General features: G+C 43.6%; 1 protein-coding gene across 1 annotated transcript in view; it reads left to right on the forward strand.

Moving 5' to 3' along the window:
• The first annotated feature begins 17,889 nt into the window (after positions 1-17,889).
• The window catches only part of SLC24A4 (solute carrier family 24 member 4), a 93,317-nt gene continuing 87,251 nt past the window's right edge, over positions 17,890-23,955 (forward strand). The window contains 3 exon segments of the mRNA XM_068399273.1: positions 17,890-17,916; positions 17,918-18,047; positions 20,488-20,598. Of these exon segments, the coding sequence (XP_068255374.1) occupies positions 17,890-17,916; positions 17,918-18,047; positions 20,488-20,598 (268 nt within the window).

Raw genomic sequence — 23,955 nt, forward strand, 5'->3', positions numbered from 1 at the left:
TCAATTTTTATTACTGGGTTATTACCCAGAAATGTGTTGCCCGGGCTCTATGGAAAAGTTTTCCATAATTCCCACGTCTCTGAAGTAGTCGTGTTATACAAGCCTCAAAAATGCTCAAACAGAGCACTGGGAAGACTTGGTGAGGCATATTAGCTTTGATTTTGTATGTTGCCCTGTGTACAAGTTTATCTAATCAGATGGTGATTTCAGAAGCCTGGATCCATCACAGTCGTTAACATCAACTGAGGTTTGCTGAGTCTTTCCTTTCATCTCTCTCAGCTTGTCCAGAGAGAGCAGTTTCCAAATCGTTTCAAAGCAGCTCTTCTTCCTGGAATAACTACAAAGAATAGTTGGATAATGACGATTGGGCAGAATTCGTTTATTACTCTAATTCTTTTCTGCATTGTCATCTCTTTTCTATGGCTTGCTATGGTGTAAGGAAAAGATCTGATTCCTACTAAGCAAAAAAAAAAACTCCAATGATTTCTCTAGGTGCTGATTCAGGTTCTGTGCCCCATTTTAGTCATAACCTCGTCAGGGTCCTGATCACAACAAGTGGTGCATTGAACAACACAAATAGTGTTCGAACGCTGAGAGCTGGAACAGTTGCTGAACTGACAAACGGATCTTCAGTTTTTACGTTCTTCAAAAATTCTGTAATATAGGGCTGGGAGCCACTCAAAGTTCAATGTTTTGCTGGCTAACGAGAGCTTTTAAAGGCTATAGGGTTGTGTGCATGTGACAGCATGGACCAAGGAAAAATATCAGCCTTATTAGCAATTCTGAGTCCCATCTGTATTCTGCAGCACACAGCTCTTGTTCTCTATGCCTTTTGTAGGAAAGTATTTTAATTCCTACTGGAATTCCTACTGTGAAAACACTTTTGGAAAAGCAGAGAAACTGATACTGATGCAGATACTAATGCATCTGCCTTGAGGCTATTCTTTGTTTTTCTTCTTTTTTAGCACAGCCAGCCTAGCCCAGCAAAGGGAAATAAGATGTTAGAAAAGGTAAATGGTTTCTTCATACCTTTGTTTTCATAAACACAGAGCTCTCCCTCTTATGTGCATTACTGAATAATGCCTTTTCCTGTGACTAGTTTAAAGATAGATAGCTGCTAATATCTCTATAATCTCTGACAACCGAACCCATGGGAAAGAGTGAAAGAAAGTGATTTATGTGGTACTTCTTGAAACTGAAGGGCACTCACTGGGTTCATCTGGGTTTGCTTCCATCAGCCTCTATGTAATTAATCCTCGTTAATATCTGTGTCAGATCAAAATCAGCCCCCCCCAGTATTGTTATACTAAAGGGCATTCCAGATGATACTCTTAATTTGGGATAAATGTAGGAAGTGATTAAGTTTCTTAGTGGAATACTATAGCAGGAACTATGGGAGACATTGCATGAACACAGACATGCATGACTGGTCAAAAATGAGTGTTTGCCTGGGGATTGATTGTGAATATAGACGCTCTCTGTGTGAGCAGCAGAAAGGAGGAGTAAAATCATGTGGAGAAGATGAGAAAAATGAAGAAACAGCTTGCCAGAGGGCATGAAGAGTGACACCGAGAAAGACTTTGGAGGTGGAAGGCTAGACAGACAGGCGAGTCTCAGTTGCAGAAGGAACTGGCCGCCTGTGGCTTGGGGTTCTGATGTGATCAGCAGGACAGAATTTCACATCATAGCTTTGTAAGTAAATCTAGAAAACCTCAAATGTGGATGAACAGCTGCAGACAAAGAGTATGGCAGGAAAAAAACCCAATGTACAATAGGAATAGATACTCTTTTTTTTAATAAAAATGCAGCATTTGGTAAAAGTAGCTTTTCCAGTAGATCAATAAACTACAATATTTGAAGAATCTTAAATTAGCAGTAGACTCAGGTCCAGAATGAACTTCTGAAATGTTTGTGAATATGTGCATTTGGCTCATTACTCATCAAAACATATTAGGCTATATTCTCAAAACTCCAGTGACATCAGTAGAGCAGACAGCAGCGAGGTTTGGTAAGATCAGGATTCTAGAGACAAATGCATTTGAATGTAGTTTGTGTACTGAAATGGAAAATTACAGAATTAAAATGTGTAATTGCTAGTGTAATAAGATGAGAAAGGATACTCCCAAGAGTAGAAAGATTCCTCCCCCCAACTTTCTCTCCCTCACTGGCATTGACAAACACACCCTTGAACAACCCATGTTTTCTCCTCTTGCTCACAGGGCAGGGTCACAAAGACCCGAAATATATTCCCCTGCACTCCAACCCCCACTCATCCTCTCCAAACCACAAAGGCATGTGCTCAGTGCTTATTTCTCTTTTTCAGTTACGGTGAAAATGATGTGATTAATCATGACAAAGCAAAAGACAAGAATTACTTAGTTGCTAGTATCAATGCTTTAGTGAAAAACACATTTTTACCACCCACTGGATCAAAAATACTAACTGCGACTACAGTACTGTGTGAGGCTTGGGACTGATGTGCTCTGCAGAAGTGTATGTTCTGCCATGTTTGGCAGCCTGGTAAACTAACAGTTCAACTCCCTCCTGAGAAGACGTGTAATGGGGAGGAAGATGTCCAACAGAACATGCAGGAAATGAGCCTTGCCAAATTTCTCAGAGGAGATGCCACCCTGGAGAACATGGCTGGAGCTTCCTAGAAACAAGCAACGGACAAACCTTGCAGTCCCTAACATCCAGCGTTCGCTCTGACTGCTTTTGGCTCGCTCTGCTTCCCCATCTTCTTCCCCCACTCTCCACTTGGACTGTCCTCCATTCTGCCTCATTACAAGCACGGAAAGGTCCACCCTAAGGCATGTGCGAATTCAGACAGAACATGAATGCTGCTTTGGTAGCATGGAACATGTGCTGGGTGTCTGTGGGGCAGGAGAGAGTGTGCTAGGCAGGGGGATACTGACAGACTCTGCTCCCAAGCTCTCACTGAATCACAAGGCCGCAAAGTTCACTCAGGTGGGTTTCCACAGTCTTCAGGAATAGCATATAGTGGAGTTACCACTTCTCTAGTTCCCAGTTTTGGACTTCCTTCTGCCCTGTGCTGTTCTTCTGCATACTCCCCTGTGAAAGGGTACATATCTTCCTGAATACAGATTTTAAAAATAAAGGGTGTGAAATAAACACACTTCTTCAGCAGCTCTTTAGCCTTACAATGCATCATTATATCAATCTTAAAACCCAAAAGCATAATTATACATCTGGAGAAAACTCTAGCCACATTCTCAAAAAGAAAATACTTTTGCCTACATGGACTTTTAATGTAAATCCCATCAATTGTTATTTCGTAAGCAAAACTGCACAGCCCTTTATAAGTCCTCGGCACAAAGGAAAAAAATGTAAGAAGCCAGGTTAGGAGAAACACCCTGTTAACTGTACAGACCTTGAAGAAGAGACTAAGAAATGAGCAAGATTCATGAAGAGGCTGGATGTTTATAACAAGTACCCTGACTCGTTAGGTAGTGTAAACTAAAAAAAAACCAAACAACGCACAAAATCAAAAAACTACTGAAGGATCAAACTCCTCCAAGTTTAAGGATTTAAGCTAATCTCCAGCTACCTGAGATTAAAACCAAGCCTTCTTGTTGAGACTCAATTTCTTCAACCTTCTTTTGCAACCTCCGGTACTAATTGGTATTCAAGATACATGCTGGACTACCTGGGTTTTGTATTTGTTTCCACCTGCAAAGCCTCTCCCAATCTTTAATATATTACATTATTCAGTCCTTTGCATGGATGGATGATCATTAATACTGATTCTTACTAAGCCTCTACATACACACACACACACATATATATTTACAATGTGCAAATTACTTCCATTTAATTTGATGGAGATATAGCATAATCTATTGAGACATGACAGTGTGAGCATGTTGTAAATAATTCAAGAGTTAAAGAAGCTGCATGAGCCTTCAGAATAAATATTGCACATCACCTAAAATCAGATAGACATTTTATTTCACTTCCTTAAAATTCCTCAGGTAGCAAAATAGATATGACTGAGAAATTTAAAAGTACAGTGGAGCTACAGCTAAAACATTTTACCTCTCTCCCCTTAAGCCCACTTCTCAGTAAAGTCTGAGACTGTAAAATGTTTTACTTGCTAAATAGCCCTAGATTTTTTAAAGTGTGATGATGCCTTAGTATCTTCGAGTTCACCAGAGAAATCATGAGCATTCATAGAATCAGAATGGTTTGGGTTGGAAGGGACCTTAAAGATCATCTAGTTCCAACCCCCCTGCCATGGGCAGGGACACCTTTCCACGAGACCAGGTTGCTCAAAGCCCCATCCAGCTTGGCCTTGAACACTGCCAGGGAGAGGGCAGCCACAGCTTCTCTAGGCAACCTGCTCCAGTGTCTCACTACCCTCACAGTAAAGAATTTCTTCCTAATATCTGATTTAAATCTACCCTCTTTCAGTTTAAAACCATTACCCCTTGTCCTGTCACTACATGCCCTTGTAAAAAGTCCCTCTCCAGCTTTCCTGTTGGCCCCTTTCAGGTACTGGAAGGCTGCAATAAGGTCTCCCCAGAGCCTTCTTTTCTCCAGCCTGCACAACCCCAACTCTCAGCCTGTCTTCACAGGAGAGGTGCTCCAGCCCTCTCATCATCTTCGTGGCTCTCCTCTGAACTCATTCCAACAGCTCCATGTCCTTCTTATGTTGGGGGCCCCAGAGCTGAACGCAGTACTCCAGGTGGGGTCTCACCTGGGAGCAGAGTAAAGGGGCAGAATCACCTCCCTCGACCTGCTGGCCACGCTTCTTTTGATGCAGCCCAGGATATGATTGGCCTTCTGGGCTGCAAGCGCACACTGCTTGCTCATGTTGAGCTTCTCGTCAACCATCACCCCCAAGTCCTCCTCCTCAGGGCTGCTCTCAATCCATTCTCCACCCAGCCTGTATTTGTGCTTGGGATTGCCCCAACCCACATGCAGGACCTTGCACTTGGCCTTGTTGAACTTCATGCGGTTAGCACGGGCCCAGCTCTCAAGCCTGTCAAGGTCCCTCTGGATGGCATCCCTTCCCTCCAGCGTGTCGACCGCACCACACAGCTTGCTGTCGTCGGCAAACTTGCTGAGGGTGCACTCAATCCCACTGTCCATGTCGCTGACAAAGATGTTAAACACGACCGGTCCCAATACCAATCCCTGAGAAACACCACTTGTCTCTGGTGTCCACTTGGACATTAAGCCATTGACCGTAACTCTTTGAGTGCGACCATCCAGCCAGTTTTTATCCACTGAGTGGTCCATCCGTCACCGAGTGCTCCATCCATCCATACTAGCCAGATATTTTATCAAGGCAAAGAGAAAAGATCTTCAGTATTTCGGATTTGATAGTAATGATTTTTTTGTTATGGCTTTTATAACAACCTGTAAGAAAAAGAGCAGCGAGGATACTTACCTGTTGTAAGTCAGCATTTGAAGATCAAGTAAGTGAAGTGTGTCAATACTGAGTGTCTGTTGGTCACAAGTAACTCAGTGTAATCCCCTCCACAAAGTTCTGAGCCAGGGGCACTGTGTCAGTAGCAGCAAAACCCAATCTGGGTTTCATGTAACTCTACTCACAGTAATTGGTTCATCTGCCTGTTGAGACACCGGTAAAAAGTAGCACACCCTGAGCACGATTATTATTCTGTGAGCGACTTTAAGTGTTTTTTTTCTGGATGGCCGGCTTGCTCAGAGACTTGATGATGAGCAGAAAGATTTTTCTTCTTTTATCACTTGGTCCAGGGTCCACTGGAGTCAGTGAGCAGCAATTCAGAAACACTGAGAAAAGCAGAAGGGTAAAGAGATTTTTCAGTTAAGAGATGATATGGGTCTTTGTTCAGGAAGGGTACTTGATGTAAACTTCCAAGAGTAGCAGTGTATGTGCTTATTAGCTTCCTAACCACCACAAACCATGAGCAGTGCAAGTCCCGAAGGCTGGGGGTTGCTGCATTCCCACCTCGAGCAAGTGGGCATGACAAGACGTCTGCCATGGCAGCTAACGCAGCCGCAGCACATGGCGGGGTAGGTTGTGCCAGGCACAGAGCAGAAGGAAAGCAGGAGGCACCCTTGCTCTGGAAGCTTCTGGGGGTACAAACTGAAAAAAACAAAGCTTGTGTCCTTTTGCTTGGTTTTCATGGCAAAGTCACAGCTAACCCTCTGGAGATTTTGTGGTTTTGCTTTGCATATAATTAAAAATTCATTAATTAGGATTAATTTAAAAACTGAAAATCAAATTTCAAGGCTAGTTAAATCTTCCAGAATACTTGCTTTTTTCTTTTTTTTAATTAATTTGTTAAGAGTTTGGAAGGCTAAGATAGGAAATACAGTTCAGTTACACAATAGCTTGCTATGTAACATTCACCTCAATGATCTGATTTATTTCCAGCTTATCAACCATCTTGATAATTTGGGCAGGAAAAGTACGATAAATTTCCAACAGCGAGAAAAACAAATTGCATAAAACACAGGCCATCTCTTCTCTTCCTTTGCACAGTCAATGCCAACAGCATAACGAATTCTGTGAGGCTCCATCAGTCACAAGGCTAAATGCAATAAAAAACTCAGTAGTTTTTTTAAATGATTGTGAAATGGACAGCAGATCAGTTTTCTCCAAATAAACATTTATTCAGCTGTACTGTTATGCTAGTTCAAAGACACTTGATATCAATTTTTTTGTGTGTGTAGAGAATTGTATAAAGTATCTTTCATCAAAAGCTGTTGAGTGAATATATTTTATGATGACCATTACAGCCCATCTGATGCCCTGATGCTCTGCCAGTCTGTTGTGAATTAGCCTCACTGTTTGCTTCCATGTGCTTCCAAGCCAGCTGGGTATGGGTAGGATCTGCTCCTCGGGGTTTGCTGGTATCAAGGTCCCACCAGTGTCCCAAGCCTCAGTAGACCAGTCCCCTCATGCTCCCTCATGCTCAACTTAAGTTGTGGGCTAGGTGGATATCTCATTTGCCATCTGACCCTTTGCCCAGCCCTTCAGGAGGAAGGGACTCTCAATAGTGTGTGGTTAAATCAGTCTTTCAGGCTCATAGGATCTGGGCTGCCCTCTCTCTCCTCAAGGCGTTCCTAATGCGCAGTGGCAGCTATTTACCTTCACGGGGTAGACTTCCAAGTCTCTGAAAAAGAAGCTCCACCAGTAATGCTTCCATCTCCTTGTGGATCTGTGTGCCCAAAAAAAATATTGTTATAAGGAGAAAGGCTCTTGAGAAACCTAAAGTCAGTAAAAAACTCGGTTCGTCCCAAGGGCAACCCTTTGAGCAGGTGCTGCACACCCTTCCTGAGGAGGGAAGCTGTGAGGTGGATACTCTAGACCACCCTGGGCACCAACAGCCAGGTGGTCTAGAGTACAGCAGTGTACAGGTCAAACCATAGCTGTTGTTTTGCTACAGATGTATCGCACTCTGCCAGTCTACAATGACATAATTTTTCTAGTGACCGCTGATGGTAGGAACAATTCTTCTTTTAATCACCAAGACAATTTCCAGCCCTAGGGAGAAGTTTTAGACATCTCCCAGGACCATTCCTTTGCCCACAAGTGAAAGTACGATGGTTTTAAGCATGATCCAAAGGGTTATGAAGAGCAACTAAAGCTCAAGTCTTTAATGTTCTGTTTCTGAATCTGTTCTGAACAGAACATTTTGTGTGGCACATTTAAATGCATTAAGTGTTTCTGTGGTCAATTTGCCAATGCATGAAGTGAATATGATCTTCATTACAGGGGTTTTTTTTTGAGCTTTTCTTGCCTAACACATAATTGAAACATTGGATTTTCCTTTGTTACCTTCACTACAGACAACATATAGTTCAGTAAAGCTAAGGCTGTGTAAAGTCGCATGAAATCCTTTTACGATGTGAGCACAGGCAACAGCAAAGAGTTGTTCCTTCCCATGCTTGAGAGAGGCAATTATGGTATTTCAGGATATATGGTGACAGACTGACAAAGGTATGCTTTCATATTTATCCACAAGGACAATTTAATACCCACTTCTGAGCAGAATGGCTCTGTGTATTCAGTTGTATAATTGGAAGGGGCTTGCCATATCTAGCTGCATTTTTACTTCCACTAATGCTAATCTTCTTTTTCGCATAGTCTGATTAAACTTTACAAATATCTTGGATCACAGCTCTCCAACGCTCACAGCCCACTGCCATCAGTAAGGATTGATTTGTTTGAGGAAGCTGGTGTTGCTGACCCTTAACAATACCATTTCAGTTGCCTGACCTTGCTGATAACAGGACCAACTCTGGTGGTCATCTCCAAAGAGCAATATTATCTCTCGTGTCAAAAAGGACTTTAGGTACTGAAAATTCTGCACAGGGAAGTTTTATTTTCTTGTCACAGGCAAAAAAGGTGGCCTCTTGTCACTTATAAGAAAGCAGTAAGTACAAACACACGCAGCCCAATTAATGATACATTTTTTAATTTCAAGTTACCCCAAAGCATGTCTCTGGATTTACTGGACAACTTTCTCTCATGTTTAGCTGCCTCCTCACTCCATTGTTTCCATGGTAACACCTCTGAAACATTGCTTCTTTCTGAGGAGGTGAAATGTAAAGTGGCTGGAATATTTGAGTGTTTAAATATTTAAATGAAAACAACAAAAAGATGGTGGGGTGAGTCAGACATGACAGGTAGGTGACACCCAGAGTAGCTGCTATTAAATTGAACTATGGGGCAGCGCTACCTTTGCTGTTCTTCTACTACAAGCTGAAAAGAGTAGCCAGCTCAGAGGAGCTGTGCTGAACCTGGGCTATCCTGGTGCTGAGAGGCAGCTGAGCACACTTATGAACAAGGCCAGGTGAAATAGCCTGCTGCTAACCTCTGCAAGGAGTCAGGAATAGCAGAGAAGTTAATTTGCAGGAGTGCTGTATTTATTATTTGCCAGTGATGAACATTTCTTGTTAAAATTGGCAGTAACTACTAATTCTCTTAGTATTTTACTGTGAAGTCTGTTAGGAAGTTAACATGGAAATACTGTAAAAAGTGTTCCTGCCAATGCTTGAAAATACGCCAAAGTTTGCTTTGACCGTGACTTTTCATTAACGGTAACAAACGTCAGTTATCTGGGTTTGGAGGAGGCTGTGCTGCAGACGTGGCAGTTTTTGTAAACTTAAAGGGAGCTTTTATGGAGGACGTTCTTAAAGTACTGCAGCTACAGCTACTTCTCTCTCCTGTTACACCAACCCTTTTCAAACTCACAGTACAAGACTTGATCTTCAAAGTGGATGTAGTGGTGCTCATTTCCTCATTTGAGCTCGTTTCACTCACCCTTCCGATCCACTTTGATCAAGGTTCCCTTTGTCTGCTCCTACAGATGGCTGTGCCTAGCCCACTTGCTTAGAACCATCTCCCTGTTCTTGTGTACCAAAGCTCTCCCTTCCTTGCCTTAAATGCCTCCTTAGACAAACACCTTTCCCCTTGCTGTTCTGAACCTGGACTTTGAACTGCCTTTCTCTGTTCTCCTCTTTCTCATCTGATCATAATGGGGAGCAAATTAACCCTCCTTTCTTATCCCTTCCACAGGAGACAACATAAAACAGCAATGAAATAAATGACCTGAATTCCTCATACAAAACACTCCATTGAGCACTGTTCTCGCTCACTCGATTTCTCTGATTGCCATTCCCTCTAGACTATCGTTTTACATGATTTTACACACTGAATTTATCTTCCCAGGGCAACGTTGTTTTCTTCCTACTGTCTATAAAGGAACATGATTTCTACTAGCTTTACAGAAATAAATGGGAAGAATATTCTTCCCCTTCTCTGATTGACAGCTACGATTCCTCTTAGCTTTAATATGATAGGTTTTCAATAGAATAAATTTTCTTTTTTGAAAATCTGTGGTCAGATGAGGGGGAAAATTCCAAGAATTCTCCCAGTTCTGCTCCCTAACAGTGTTAAAAAAAGATGCCAGCCAAAGTAGGAGGTGTAAATTTTCTTAACGTTACTCACCATCATTTTATTTTAAAAGCTTTGATAGGCAGTCAAACAGCAATTTTAGTATCAAGATGGATATTAAGTTTCAGAGCAAGTCCACTGAATGTTAGGGAAAGTTGATATTGCCTCAGAAAAAGGGAATGAACAGGATGACCTCTCTGGGTTCCTTCAAGCATACATTCTACAAGTCTCTGAATAAAGACAGTTTTCACCTTTTCAATATTGTTGTTTCAAGGACATCAGTTGCCAGGCCATACATTCCTGCACTTGCTTATATGGCACTTGGAGTCTGCAGTTTGTTTTTTCCACAGTCACCAAGGATGAATGCTTGTTCTTCTTTTAATGATTTTGATGGACTAATCTAATGAGGGAAAGGAGCTGCCCTGTTGAATCTCTCTCAGCTGCCCCAACAGGACTTTCACTGAACCTCTTTGGCCTCCAGGCTTTCAAGCATTGACATCATCTGAGGCTTTCTGTGTGAGAGAATTCTCCACAGCTTCCTCCTGGTACTCAGAAGATCACAGCAGTCTGTGGTTTGTGCTAACAACACATAGCTGTTGAAAATTTTCTCACTGTAATGAATCAATTTTTGCTTAGTTAACGATCCTTATTCTGAGGGACTAGCAAAGGGTTTTGGAAACAGATCCCAGTAGGTATGAAAGCTGAACAAAAGTGTGGTTGATTGAAGTGTGTGAAGATGTGTCCTCAGTAGCTGTTTTGAATTTCACTGTACTTCAGACATACAAAAACTTTCCAGAAAGAAAATAAATGGAGAGCATTTTACAGAACTGAATTTAGTTTCTTTATCTGGGAGAGGAATGAGATTATGGAGAGCAAACAAAGGTATTGTATAGTGATGGAAGAGAGTGCTGCAGTCAACCTGCAGAGCTTTGGCCAGCCAGAATCACTCATGTTTAGCGTCATGTCAGCTAACCTCATTCCTCACAGTTACGGATAAGTACAGTCAAATTTTCCAAAGCCTCTGGGAACAGGGCTTAGAGTCAATACTAAGCTCAAACCCATGTGCAGATTTAAAGGGAAATTTGAAGAGGAGGAAGGAATTCTGTTTACAGTGAGTGGAACAAACGAAAAATTTACACTGGGCCTAGAAGATCAAGAGGTGGGGAACAAAGTCATGTGGAGCAAACAGAGGGAAAGAACAGGGGAAGCAGAGAAGTAGGCAGAAGAGAAAGTAACTGTGAGGGCAGAGAGGAATAGAAAATCACCAGCAAAATGTAAAACCAGTAAAATCTATTGAAGTTGGGGTTCAGTGCATATAGCAAGCCTGAGAAACTGAGAAAGACAGAAATGGTATGTCTGTGGGGGAGGATATGTGGTTACAACAGAGCCCCTGTAATTTAACCCCCATTTCAGTATGGCTTTATGCATGTGCATGGGTTCTTCAAATCTGGCAAGCATTTAAGCAGATGCCTATATCCCTGAGGAATCTAGTGGGCGTTAAACATAGATGCTGTGATGAATTGGAGGGCTTAGACAATAGTGATTTGAGGAGACAAATATTGAGGTTTTTCTAACAAAATCCCTTTATTACGTAGATATTGGTTGAAATGTTACAGGCAGAAGAACACCACACTGAATCCTACTGATATGCATAATATCTCTCATTCTGTCCTGCAAGAAGATATTTTGGTGACCTTAGAGAAATGCAAAGAGCCAATGCACCTAGATTAAAATGTGCTAACAGCACATGTGGGAAATAAGGAGTCAACTGATCTTATTTTCTTGTAGCTTAAAGTAGATCACATTAAGAGCCTAGATCTGGTTGGTACCTTTTACTCTTATTGTATAGCAAGAAGATTATATGTAGCAGCCTGACCTCCTTCCTGGGCTTATGTGAGGTTGTTCATGGCATGTAGGATATGAGGAACTCTTGCTCGTAGCATTCCTGCATACTGTGGGAGAATCCCATTATTGTTAAGTGACTATTGTTAAACTCCCAAGTAGGGTCTGGGTGAGTGTGTGGCTGCTAGCTAATTGAATGTGGAGTGTAACCACAGATGCTCATCAGAAATAGAAAGCAGCAATACCCAAGATTATTAAAGAGAAATCAGCAGTAGGAAGACGGCAAGATATAAAACACAAGGGAGGAGTTGGGTAAGTTAAAGGAAGATGTAGTTCCATATTACAGTGTGAGACTGACTTCTTCATAGCATTTAAATTCCGGTTCAGGGTTATTTATAGCCTTGGAAGCAAAACAAAGGTTTGAGTTAAACTACAGAAATAACTCTGTATTAAGGAAAACTTCTGCCTTTGAAGCATGCAAAAGTACAATATGATACCACAGCTTGCAACTGTCCACTAGAACTGGCAAATGGATGCAAGATAAAAACCTGAGAATGAGTAGAAAGACATTGAGGATCTTAGCGCAAGGATGAGTCCTTTGATGGGTACTACAGTTGGAGTTCCTCTCTAAATCCAGTGGTCCCAGTCCAAGGTTCACCCATTGCAGAGACTCTGGTGGGACCCTCAGTGCTGATGCCAACGACGGATCGGCTTTCTAAATTTCAAATATGGTTCAGCAAAGCACCTTTCAACAACACTTAGAGAGCCACCTGGATATACACCTAAGGACATATGGTGGCCTGAGTTACAGTTTAACATCTAAATATTGACGTGCTAATATTTGCTTTCTGCAAGCTTATGTTGTCAAGTCATATTAGTGTGTGCTCCTTTTCCAGGGACTGGGTCCTAAATAAGCACAGGATTGCCCCCTTCTTGACAGGCAAGTGATTATGGGCAGCACGAAACTAAGGTTCTCTCCACGGCTCCCTCATATGAACCACCTTGACCAAACAGCAAGAGCAGGATCCCAGCCTCCTCCCTCACCAATGCCTTTCCCCTCAGTTGAGTTTTTATGGCTTATGGTAGATTATTCTGGTCTTTTTGTAGGGAACATTGTTGACTTTTCTTTGATACCATCTCTTGACCTTGCAGACAGGGAGATTGATAGTGGGATGCTGGTTATATCAGTTGGAAAAGCTGGCCTTGCACGGGCTCCTAGGGCTGGTTGGGTGCCTGTCACAAATGATCACCTCCTAATCCTCTGGGCTTCTCAGCTGACACACACTCAGCTCTGCTGTGCTGGAACAGTCTTCATAGCCAACAGGGTCTCAATTTCCAGTTACCCTGCTGTGCTGCTGCTTTTCCTGTTCCTTTTAGGGGGTGCCATAGAGAATTCATCCAAACATTACACTTCTCCTTTGATACTCAGCAGCGTCAATATTTTCTTCTCAGACGAGCTGCTTTCATGGATCTCCTGTGAGACTCTTCCCTAATTCAAAGCCTTTTGGCTGTTACTCAGTTCAAGATACTAATTGTGCTTGAGATGAAAAACAAGCAAATTTGGCAGTGCTAGCAGAAGCTAGCATTAGTCTGTGCCTCTAGTGAGACATTTTAGCGTGGGACATACATGAAAGTTAAATGATCACAATGATAAGCACAGTAATAAGAAAGAAGGATTGTTTCTTGCGTCTGGCTTAGTTTAAGACAACAAGTGCTATTTAGTATTTTCTTCTCTACACTTTGTTTTGATGATATTTCCCAAATACCCCTAATTTCCAAAATGTAATTCTTTCAGGAGAATTCCTAGATCTAGTCTGGGAAACATTTTGTTCTGATTATAACTGAAACAGAGAACATCCAGAGTATCACCAAACCACTCACTGTGAAGGCATCACTGAGAAAACCATGTCTGTCTTATTCTTTCTTTTATTTTTTTTCTTTTTTTGGAGAGACTATTAATGGAAAAACCCCACTGAATTTATATACAGTTCTGGTTGCAGTAAGAGATAGCAATAATTTAAGATTTGAAAAAATGAATGTAAATTTCTCTAACGCCACCTTACGCAGAAAGCATTTGCTTCTTTTTTGCCTCCAACATTGTATCACCGTACACAGCATGAATGTCTCACATCAGAAGAAAGTGTTGGGACATCACTCCAGTAACGACTTCCGCCTGAATGGCTTGAATGTGCTCAAACAGACCCTCCAGGTGTGTGTCCTGCCAGCTGCTGGGGGAGAGGTAACTGGAGCTGAATTCTGCAGCGCCCCACTTTCCTTTGAGACATCCTACACACCTAGTTACCTGATACATTTTCATAGGAAACACCAAAACAAAAGTGATTTGGAATTCTGTTCTGAAAGTTCAGTATTAAAGAACAATTTTGAGGCTGCCCTATGATCACCAGGCTGATTAAAAATGCTAATCAGAAGCCTGTATGATTAGGAGATTAGCACTGTCTGAACTTTGATCTGCCTCATTTGTGTACACAGAGAGGGAGAGACACACAATCCTGCTGAGAACTGCTTTCATGGGTAGCAGATTTCTTTTGTGTAAAGGATTCACAAAAGATCTCTTCACTTTTCTTGCTTTCAGTTCCTCACAGGGATGGCCCCAGGGTTTCTATAGTCACTAACTGTCACCTCTAAAACAGACAACTTTTTAGCAGCCAGAAAAAGGAAAAAAACCTATGTCAAAAAAGGCAATATTATACTTGCGTTCCTGTAACTAACCATGTGCTTTGGTTTGATCCATGTGATGTTCATAGGACCTGACAGAATTAATGAAAATCCCTCACATATGAAACTCAGGACCTCTAACAATGCTTCAATTCCATGGTCTTTGCATAAACAACCTATAGACACAAATATGGAATATCTGTGAATCACAGCCTCATCTCCAGACCCAAATTTACCTCAATTCCAGACAACCTTGTCATTGCATGTCTTCGTATCAGTAACTCTTCAGATCAGGAGTGCCATGGCTTTGAAAATGTCTTCAGTGTAAAGAGCAAGTAAAAGAGTAAACCTAGTAAATATAATAATGATAAGCAACCTCCATCAGCTGTGGGGAGAGACTCAACCATCAGGACAGCCTCTCTGAAGCCATGGCCCTGGTCTGCCTTATCAGTGAAGAAGTTTATAAACTTATGGCAAGTGGATACTGAAAAAACAACAAATCTCTGCAATCCCTTCCAGTGTCACCATCCTTCTATTGCTAGATAAAATCTTCATAAAGAAAACTAGTCTTGTCAGCACCACAACTCTCATTAAACACAGAGCAAGGGGATGGCAGACTGATGTCCACATTGCCACGTTGAGTGGAAGGGGAGGCTCTAGGCCCACTAAAAAGGTGATAAAAAGCCATGTGAAGTATTAGCTCTCAGGCATTATGTCAGCTGAAAGGGTATGCAGTAGCATCTAATTATGCACAGGCATCTCTACCGACATGGCCAACTAACTTCACTGGATCTTAAAGGTCTTCAGTGAAAAAAACACTCCACTATAAATAATGGTCCTGATCTAAAGAGCTTCATCTGCCTTTATCCAGCTTCCTATGCCTCTGCATCCAATTAGCCTACAAGTTGCTTCAGTCAGGAATGGCTTTCATCATTCTGGCTTCAACTGTAAGATTTCCTACATAGAATCATTTTGGTTGGAAAGGACCTTTAAGATCATCGAGTCCAACTGTTAACCCAGCACTGCCAAGTCCACCACTAAACCATGTCCATAAGCACCACATCTACTCATCTTTTAAATCCCTCCAGGGATTGTGACTCCACCACTGCCCTGAGCAGCCTGTTCCAATGCTTGATAACACTTTTGGTGAAGAAATTTTTCCTAATATTCAATCTAAACCTCTGCCGGCACAACTTGAGGCCGTTTCGTCTCATCCTATCACTTGTTACTTGGGAGAAGAGACTGGCCTCCACCCCGCTACAACCTCATTTCAGGTAGTTGTAGAGAGCGATAAGGTCTCTTTCGAGCGTCTTCGAGAGAGACGCTCTCTCCTGAGCCTCCTTTTCTCCAGGCTAAACAACCCCAGTTCCCTCAGCCGCTCCTCATAAGACTTTTTCTCCAGACCCTTCACCAACTTCGCTGCCCTTCTTTGGACTCTCTCCAGCACTTCAATGTCTTTCTTGTAGTGAGGGCCATGGAGAAAAATAAAGGGACATAAGCTGACTTGCAATCTTCTCTACTACCTGTTTTGTAGTAGGCAAGAGCTTTCAGAGTCCCTTTTCCTCTCTCAGCAGCTATAAAGACAATGAAAGAGGAGACTGGGGTGTGTCTTAGTGCCATTCTTCTAACATGCAGTTGTTTTCCTGCTTTAATGTAAATCAGAAAGTCAAGGGCCCATCAGAGCCTAGGAGCCCCTGGAGCTTGAACAGTCAAGGCACACAAATTTCTGTAGCTATGCGCATGCAAGCAAGCAGCAAGGCTAACACAACTGCTTCTCTTTGGCTCTCCAGCTTGAGTACTCCCTTTTGCACTTGAGACAACTGGGCAGCCTTCAGCGTGAATCTAGAGCAATTTCACATGCGGTGTGTACCAGAGCACCCTGTGCACTGTGCTCTCACTGTAGCCATTATAGTTCATAAACATTTGCACGAAGATGGGAAAACACAGAGGATCAGTGATACTTATGAAGATTTGCTTTTGTAGGCTAGAATACTTGTATTATAATTATGGCACCATTAGAAACAATGCCGTATATGAAGCGTTATATGTTCTGAAATACACGGACAGAGATCCAGAGGGAATCACCTGAAAGGCCTTCCATTGGAAACCAAATGCTGTATCGAAAAGACGATGAGTTGATCCCGTTTTGCCCACATGTGCTCCCTGACACGCACAGCATTTCTGGATACCCAAAAGGAACAACAGAACCGATGCCTGTGCTGTTGTAGCAAGTTCCCAGAACTGTTCTCAGCTAATAATAACCACTGAATTAATGTAAATACCAAATTTTAGTTAAAAAAAAAAATCTGCTTTGGGACAGTTTGGAACTAACGGCTGTTTCACAAAATGGGTCATTCACTTTGTCGTCCTAAACACCACACGTTTGTTACAGTGCAAACTACGTCCAGCGGGGATCAGAGAAGTGCCATTTCACCCCATGGAAGTCCGTCCTGAAACCCATCTCCCAGACACAGGTGGAAGAACCCAGATGCCATCAATACCCGCCCGGCCTCTCACCGCGGCACCCCGGCACTCTCCCCCCTCGGCCCCACTGCCGCCGGCCCTGCCCGCCCCTTCGCCCCCCCGTCCTCCCACCGCCCCAACGGCCCCCCGCGCCTTAGGCGGCGGCAGCGCCAGCCCTGCCCCTGCCCCTGCCCCGCACCTCGGTGCCGCAGCACTCGCGGCTGACCTGTTCCGCTCCTCGCACGGATGGCCCCGCCAAACGCGACACCGAGAGCGCGTAATTCCTGAGCCGTTTAGGGGAGAGGATTAATTTAGCCAGTTAATTCCGCGCCCCCCCAAAGAGGTGGAGGAGAGGAGGGTATTTGCGCGTTGCCATGGGTGCCGGAGGAGCGCCCAGAAAGTTGCGGGAGAGGGGCGGGGAGAAGGGGGCGGGCCGGGCCGGGCGCTCGGGGGAGCGGCCGCCCGCCGGGGCTGACTGGCCGCCCGGCATAGCGCTGAGAGCCCAGGGGGCAGCTGCTCCCGCGGCGGCGGCTGTTACGCGCACCCACCGCCAGCGGCTGGAGGGAGGGAGGAAAGGGATAAACTTTCAACTTGGCCGGGGCGGGCAGGGAGCCGCGTGGATGTCACCGTCCCTCGGTGCTGACTCGCAGCCCGCGGCACGCTGTGGGGCGGCCTCTGACAGAGGAGCGTGAGGCGCCGCCGCGCCGCTTCCTCCGCCTCCGGCCATGGTGCGTGTGGGGCGCGGGGCTCAGCCCGGCCCCTGAGAGCGGCGCCTCGCCCTCCCCCTCCGCTCTGTCGCCGTTGGTCCTCCCGGCGCCCTCGCCCGCCTCCACCTGCCTCTCTGCTTTGCCGCTGGCGACCGGAGGCGCTGGACATCGGCTTCTCTCCGCGCTGCAGCCCGCCCGACATGGAGCCGCCTGCGGAAAGCCGCCGGGAGTGAGCCCCGCTTTCCGACTGACCTGCTGGCCGCCCCCTCGGTGCCCGCGCTTGCTCTGATGGAGCTGGACGAGACGCCGCTCGCCCCCCCCGAAAACCATGCTGCTCGTGCTGAGGAAAGTTCGCAAGAGGCGGGAGATGCTGCTGCAGCAGCTGGGCTTCATCTGCGCCATCCTCTTCTTCGCCTGGTGCATGTCCAGCCTGCTCTCCAGACTGGGTGAGTGGCCGTGGCGGCGGGACCGGCGGACCCAGGGCAGGGCCGGGAGGGCGGCTGGAGCGGCTCAGGGGCTGCCGCCGCGGGGGCAGCAGGGGGTTGGCGGGCCCAAGCGCCCGCGGCTGTTCCCGCTTTGAGTTTCTCAGTGGAAGTACCGCGGCGGGCGGGCGAGGCGGGGGAGCAGCGCGGGTTCCTCAGGAGAAACCCCCGCGCCGGGCAGGTGCGTGGCCACAGCCCCGCGCAGAGGAGGCAGCGGCGTCGCTGGCGCCTGGTGGCCCCGGGCTTCCCAGCACCCAGCCCGCCGTGCCTCTCGGGGGGCTTCGGGTGGGGAACCGAAGGGGAATCGCGGGGCAGCTGCGTGCCCGGGAACGGCCCTGAAGTAGTTTCCCCCCTGCCGCTGAATCCTCTGCAGCCGCTTGTGGTCCCCTCTGCAACTTCGGGCCACGTTTCATTTTTATCCTTAGGTTGTAAACCTCCATTGCTATAACTGCTTCTTCTTTTCTCTGTCTTCTTTCTCCAACATCCCTCCCTCCCGCCCCCCCCCCCCCCCGCCCCCAATTACAGTGTGGATTTGACAGAAAATTCTGTATTTTAGGCAAGGAACAGTGCTAATCTCCTGTTTCATAGAGAGACTGTTGCATCCCTTGTGCAAGTGCCGTGTTGGTAAACTGAAGTGTTTACAATTAACTGCATTTTTTTTTTTTTTTCTCCCTGCCTGATGGCACAGTTTGGGCTGTAAGGGTGCAGCTTCAGACCCTCTTCCTGCAATATGCTTTGCATCCCTCAGATATGAAATCTAAGGTTGCTGGGACAGCACATGGATCTCTAGGTAGGACTGCCAACAGTCCTTGAGGATTTAAGAGCAAAATCAAACTTAAGCCCAGATCCTACGTCCACGTTTAATGTAAGAAAATCAGATTTCAGCAGAATTAGGTTGGGTCATCTGCTTAAATTAAAGCTGAAGTTAAAATGTGTGCTTTAGGGAAGAAAAATCTGGTGGAACTTGTCGTACTTTCTAATGCTCTTGTGCTCAAATTATTGCCTGGGTTGTTTGAGATATCTCTAGGATGGCAACAAGCCATCCATATAAGAATTCTGTGTCTTAGACCACATTAGCATATTGCTCATCTTAGAACTTTCAACTTTTTTTAATCATGGTTTTAGAGTATACTGTTGCTTTCTTTAGAACTGTTTGTCATGCCTATGCTTTTTTTTTTTTCTTGCACCAGCTAGTTATTTTCATAAACTTACTGGTTTGTGAAAGCAAGTAATTAGGGTATGATTATGTTTACATAGTCTGAGGGTTTTTTTTGTTGCAGATAACTGTTTTAGGTTTGCATGAAAAATGTCATGACTAATGAAAGTTTTTAATCTCCTGGGTTATCAACTAAATCCCTCATAACCTAATTTTTGATGGTATGCTGCATCAGGTAGTTTATTTTCAGCCAGCTAATTTACAGTATATTGTATCCATAAACACTGACCATCTGTTCTCTATGTTTCTTATAATTGTGGCATCAGATTATTTTAGCAAATACTCTAGCCAAACTAACTTCTACACTAAATTTTTTTTGCAGGAGTTGCTGTAGCAAAGCACAAGCATTACATGATATATAAACTCTTAAGATCAGCCATGGAAGAATTTTTGTTGTTATAATATGTTCATTTGAAATGGATAAGGTTGAGATGGAAGTGGTTTAGTTAAGGGGTTCTATTCTTCCTTTGATTATTATAATTGCATACCCTGCGTTATCACAAGTGCTCCTTCTGTACTCTATTCAACAAGTTCCATTGAGAATCCTTCTGGAATATGAGTTTAGGCAAAAGCTCCATTGACTTCAAAAGAAGTTTGTTTTTCTTAAGACTTGCGGGGATTCACAGTGCAGTTCTTTTCCATTTTCCATGACAAGTTTTGCAGGGATTCATATTATCGAGTATACCCAACACTGAAAAGATCAGCCCCTAGGCTCAGAATAAAGCAAAGTAACTGGAACATGTCCATATGCATTTTTATTTTTTGAGAAATCAGTAATGTGATATGTGCAAGTGCAGATGACTAAATGGAAGTGTGATTGTTGCTCATGGCAGCATAGCTGGGCTGGTTTCATCTATAGGAACTGCAAAGTGTTGAGTTTCGCAGGTGCAGGCTTCAGCATTTGCTTACTGCAGAATATTTTCCTGTTGTGGGTCACAGCCAGGTATTCTGATAGCCAGAAGATGGTAACAGCTGTGATATTCCACCTTCATAGCTGGTTTCTCAATTTGTAGTTAGGAGCACCTAGCATACATAGGTTGGCACATGCCCCAGTCACACCTTGATTTTGCTGCATTCACATACTGATGGTCTGTCCATGCTCCTCGCTAGTGGGGGCATGTAGTCCAGCTAAGATGATGCAGGAAAGAATTAGTGACAGTGGGCACAACTTCTTTCTATTTAATATAGGCCGAGAATCAACTGTTGCAGACAGACGCGTTTTGTCAGAAATATGGAGGAATAGAAGGTTGATGGCATCACCTAATGGGACACGTGAAGAAAAGAACTGTACAGAGCCAGGTAAGATGGTAAAACTTTGCGATGTCTTATAAGCTCTTGAGATTGATTGCATAGTGCTGTCATGACCAAGCTGCAGTGATATGTTAAAGTTTGACACTTATGTGTTTACCCTAAAAAAAAAAAAAGCCAGACTGTTCTGTGTAGAAAAAAGGTTTACTGTGCTATATTAAGAAAAGACTGGACATGGCACTTAGTGCCATGGTCTAGTTGACAGGGTGGTGTCAGGGCAATGGTTGGACTCGATGATCCCAGAGGTCTCTTCCAACCTGGTTGATTCTGTGATATAATGCCACGACTTTATCTGTCAAAGTTTTGGGGTTGTTATGAGACTTGTGCTGACAATTTGATTTCTTCAATTTTGTTTCTTTTGGTGATTATTTCTATCTAGCTGATACTGTGTATATTGCACTGATGAGAGGTACAGAATCACAGAATCAATCAGGTTGGAAGAGACCCCAGGGATCATCGAGTCCAACCGTTGCCCTTACACCACCCTGTCAACTAGACCATGGCAGTAAGTGCCATGTCCAGTCTTTTCTTAAACACATCCAGAGATGGTGACTCCACCACCTCCCTGGGCAGCCCATTCCAATGTCTAATAACCCTTTCTGAAAAGAAATTCTTCCTGATGTCCAACCTGAACCTCCCCTGGCGAAGCTTGAGGCTGTGTCCTCTTGTCCTATCGCTAGTTGCCCGGGAGAAGAGGCCAACTCCCACTTCACTACAACCTCCCTTCAGGTAGTTGTAGACTGCAATAAGGTCACCTCTGAGCCTCCTCTTCTCCAGGCTAAACAACCCCAGCTCCCTCAGCCGTTCCTCGTAGGTCAGACCCTCAGGTGTACTCTTCTTGAAACTATGGGTAGCTAAACATGCAGTGTTTGATACCGTCTGAGCACAGTAATTTGTGTTCATTACCATTATACATTTAATCATGTTTTGCTAGTTTAATGATAAACTATGTATTCAGAGTAGGAATTTATATTGTGTGGAGAGGGATGATGGGGTAAGTAATATGGAAACCCTGGAATCCATTTTACTTTGGGATATCTATCCTGGCCAGACAATAATAATTGATTGAGGGCAAGGATAGATGACGCATTTTAATATGTTAGTCCACAGTGCTTTCGTTTTCCCATCTGTTTTTCCAGTGTGTATTTCCTTTCTCTCTCTCCTTGCCTCTTTGTGGTTTACGGTGCGTGGGAGATGAGACATTTTGCCAATGGCGCTAGCCAAATTAATTTAAAGTTCTGATTTTTTTTTTTTTAAATATGACTCTCTGATCAACTAGGGGATGACAGCAGAGTGTGCCTTCTTGCAAATAGTGACAGTGTGAGTTCTGGGATACTATCAGCCCCAGGCACTACAAGAGTTTGGAGGAGTACTCCCACCGCCTCAGTTAGATGTTTGTTGTAATGCTGAGGCACCTGTTGTATAGATTGAGGATCACTGCTGTGTTTATGCACTGCTGAGAGAGGAGTGGAAAAACATTGCGCAAAGTAAGTGGGTCCAAAAGCTTTATCTGTATCATCTTGATGTCCAAGAGCTTCTCTGTGCTTCTGTTAAGAACTTTGTGGGTTAGTTTGCTGTTGTCTGCATCTGTGACCTTATGATGCTGTCAGTTAGTCTGTCAAAGTTGTTAACAGACAAGAAAGAAGAAACAAATGACCTTTTGGAAACATGTAATTATTCTTGATGAGTAGTCAGAAAATACTGTTCTTTCCCACTCCTCTTTCATTTTTGTCCACGTATGTGGATGCATCAATGTGATTCTCTCTGAACACACTTGGCAGCACACTTGGAGCCAAGCCAACAAAGGCCACAAAATTGTAGAAGCTGGATCAGAAAGATGCCCATTGAAGTTCTTGATGGGGTTTTCCATTTAGTATGAATGAGAACTTTTTTACAATGATATGGTAAAACTGCCAAGGGAAAACATATGCTTATATGTAAATTGGAGTACCAGGAGCAGTGCTGACTTCTCCAGATGTTTAGAACAGATAGGTTAGCTCCCTCCACTCTTCTAAAATTGTAAGATTAGTTTAAGAACAATTGGAATAAATAAATACAGTCAGGTGATTTTGATGTGCTTTCTGAAATTCAGGTCATTGAGGTGCACTTTTCTCTGTAACTGCAGGAACTGGACAGAAGAGAGGCCCAAATATGCCTCAGGATGCTGAGGTTTTAAGAAAAATATCATGAGTCTTGCATTAAAGTTATGATTTCTAGTCGCAGTTCTGCAATTAGCCTTTCTTTTAAAAGGTGTTTGTTCTGTTAGAACACAGATATACAGATCAAATATGTCACAGGATTGCAATTGTAGCATTTTTTAGTCACTTCCTGTTATTCTGCAATTATGTACAGCTTATCTCTGTTTGTCTTCTGCAGCTGAAGGGGGATTTAGACGCTGCAAGAGTGGCTAGATGTAAGATAGCTGCAAATAAAGGGAGCATCTGAAAATATCTGAAATTTATGTTTTTTGGGCAGGAATGAGTCTGTAAGAACCCATGATTGTTATTGCTCAGTAACAACTTCTGTAGGTTTGGGTTTTTTGTTTTCTTGGGCAGGGGGTTTGGTTTGCCTTTTTTTTTTTCTTTTTTTTTTTTTTCTTTTTTTTTTTTCTTTTTTTTTTTTTTCATTCTGGTCTGGTAGCCAGAGATTGAGATGTATGCTGTAGTGGAAGGAAGGTACCATGACCTAAAAACTATGAAAAAGAAGCAAGTAGCTTGTGTAACCCCATGACTACATTTGGAGAAGGTAGTCCCAGGAAAGGTCAAGAGACTTGATGAAGATTGCATAGAAAATTGATGAGGAAGTGTGGATTTTCAGTTGGAATATGCAAGCTTTCGGTCATGTGCTTATCCCAATGTAATGAAAATCTCAGGAATGTGCTGTCAAACACTTTAAATGGCTGGACTTTATTTCTGGTCTTTTTTTTTTTTTAATCTTAAGAACAGATAGTTAATATGTATATATGTTGTATGGATACAGTGCTCTGTGTAGGCTCCTTTATGAGAAGTACTTATTCTTATGTCATTTCTGTATCTGCCTTAAGCACTAGGGGCCCTAAAAATGCATGGCTGTGTATATGGTATATAACAGTTTTCTTATGTGGATGTTTCTCTATGTGTGTTTGGGATGCAAGAACTTCATAATACCTTAGGAAATGCAAGTTCTTGCTGAGAGCCTGTTAATCCTTTGTGTCATTGCAGTGCTATTGCTGTGCTCCCTCTTTATTAGCTTTCCACACAAGTCTGCAGCTTTACTTCCCTTTTCCCAAAGGCTTTCAACAGTTAATTTATTTACCACTTCACCCCCTTTTCTTACTTACATGCAAATAAAAAAATCCCCAGTTGTCAG

Source organism: Nyctibius grandis, chromosome 4, assembly GCF_013368605.1.
Source record: "Nyctibius grandis isolate bNycGra1 chromosome 4, bNycGra1.pri, whole genome shotgun sequence".
Lineage (NCBI taxonomy): Eukaryota > Metazoa > Chordata > Aves > Nyctibiiformes > Nyctibiidae > Nyctibius > Nyctibius grandis.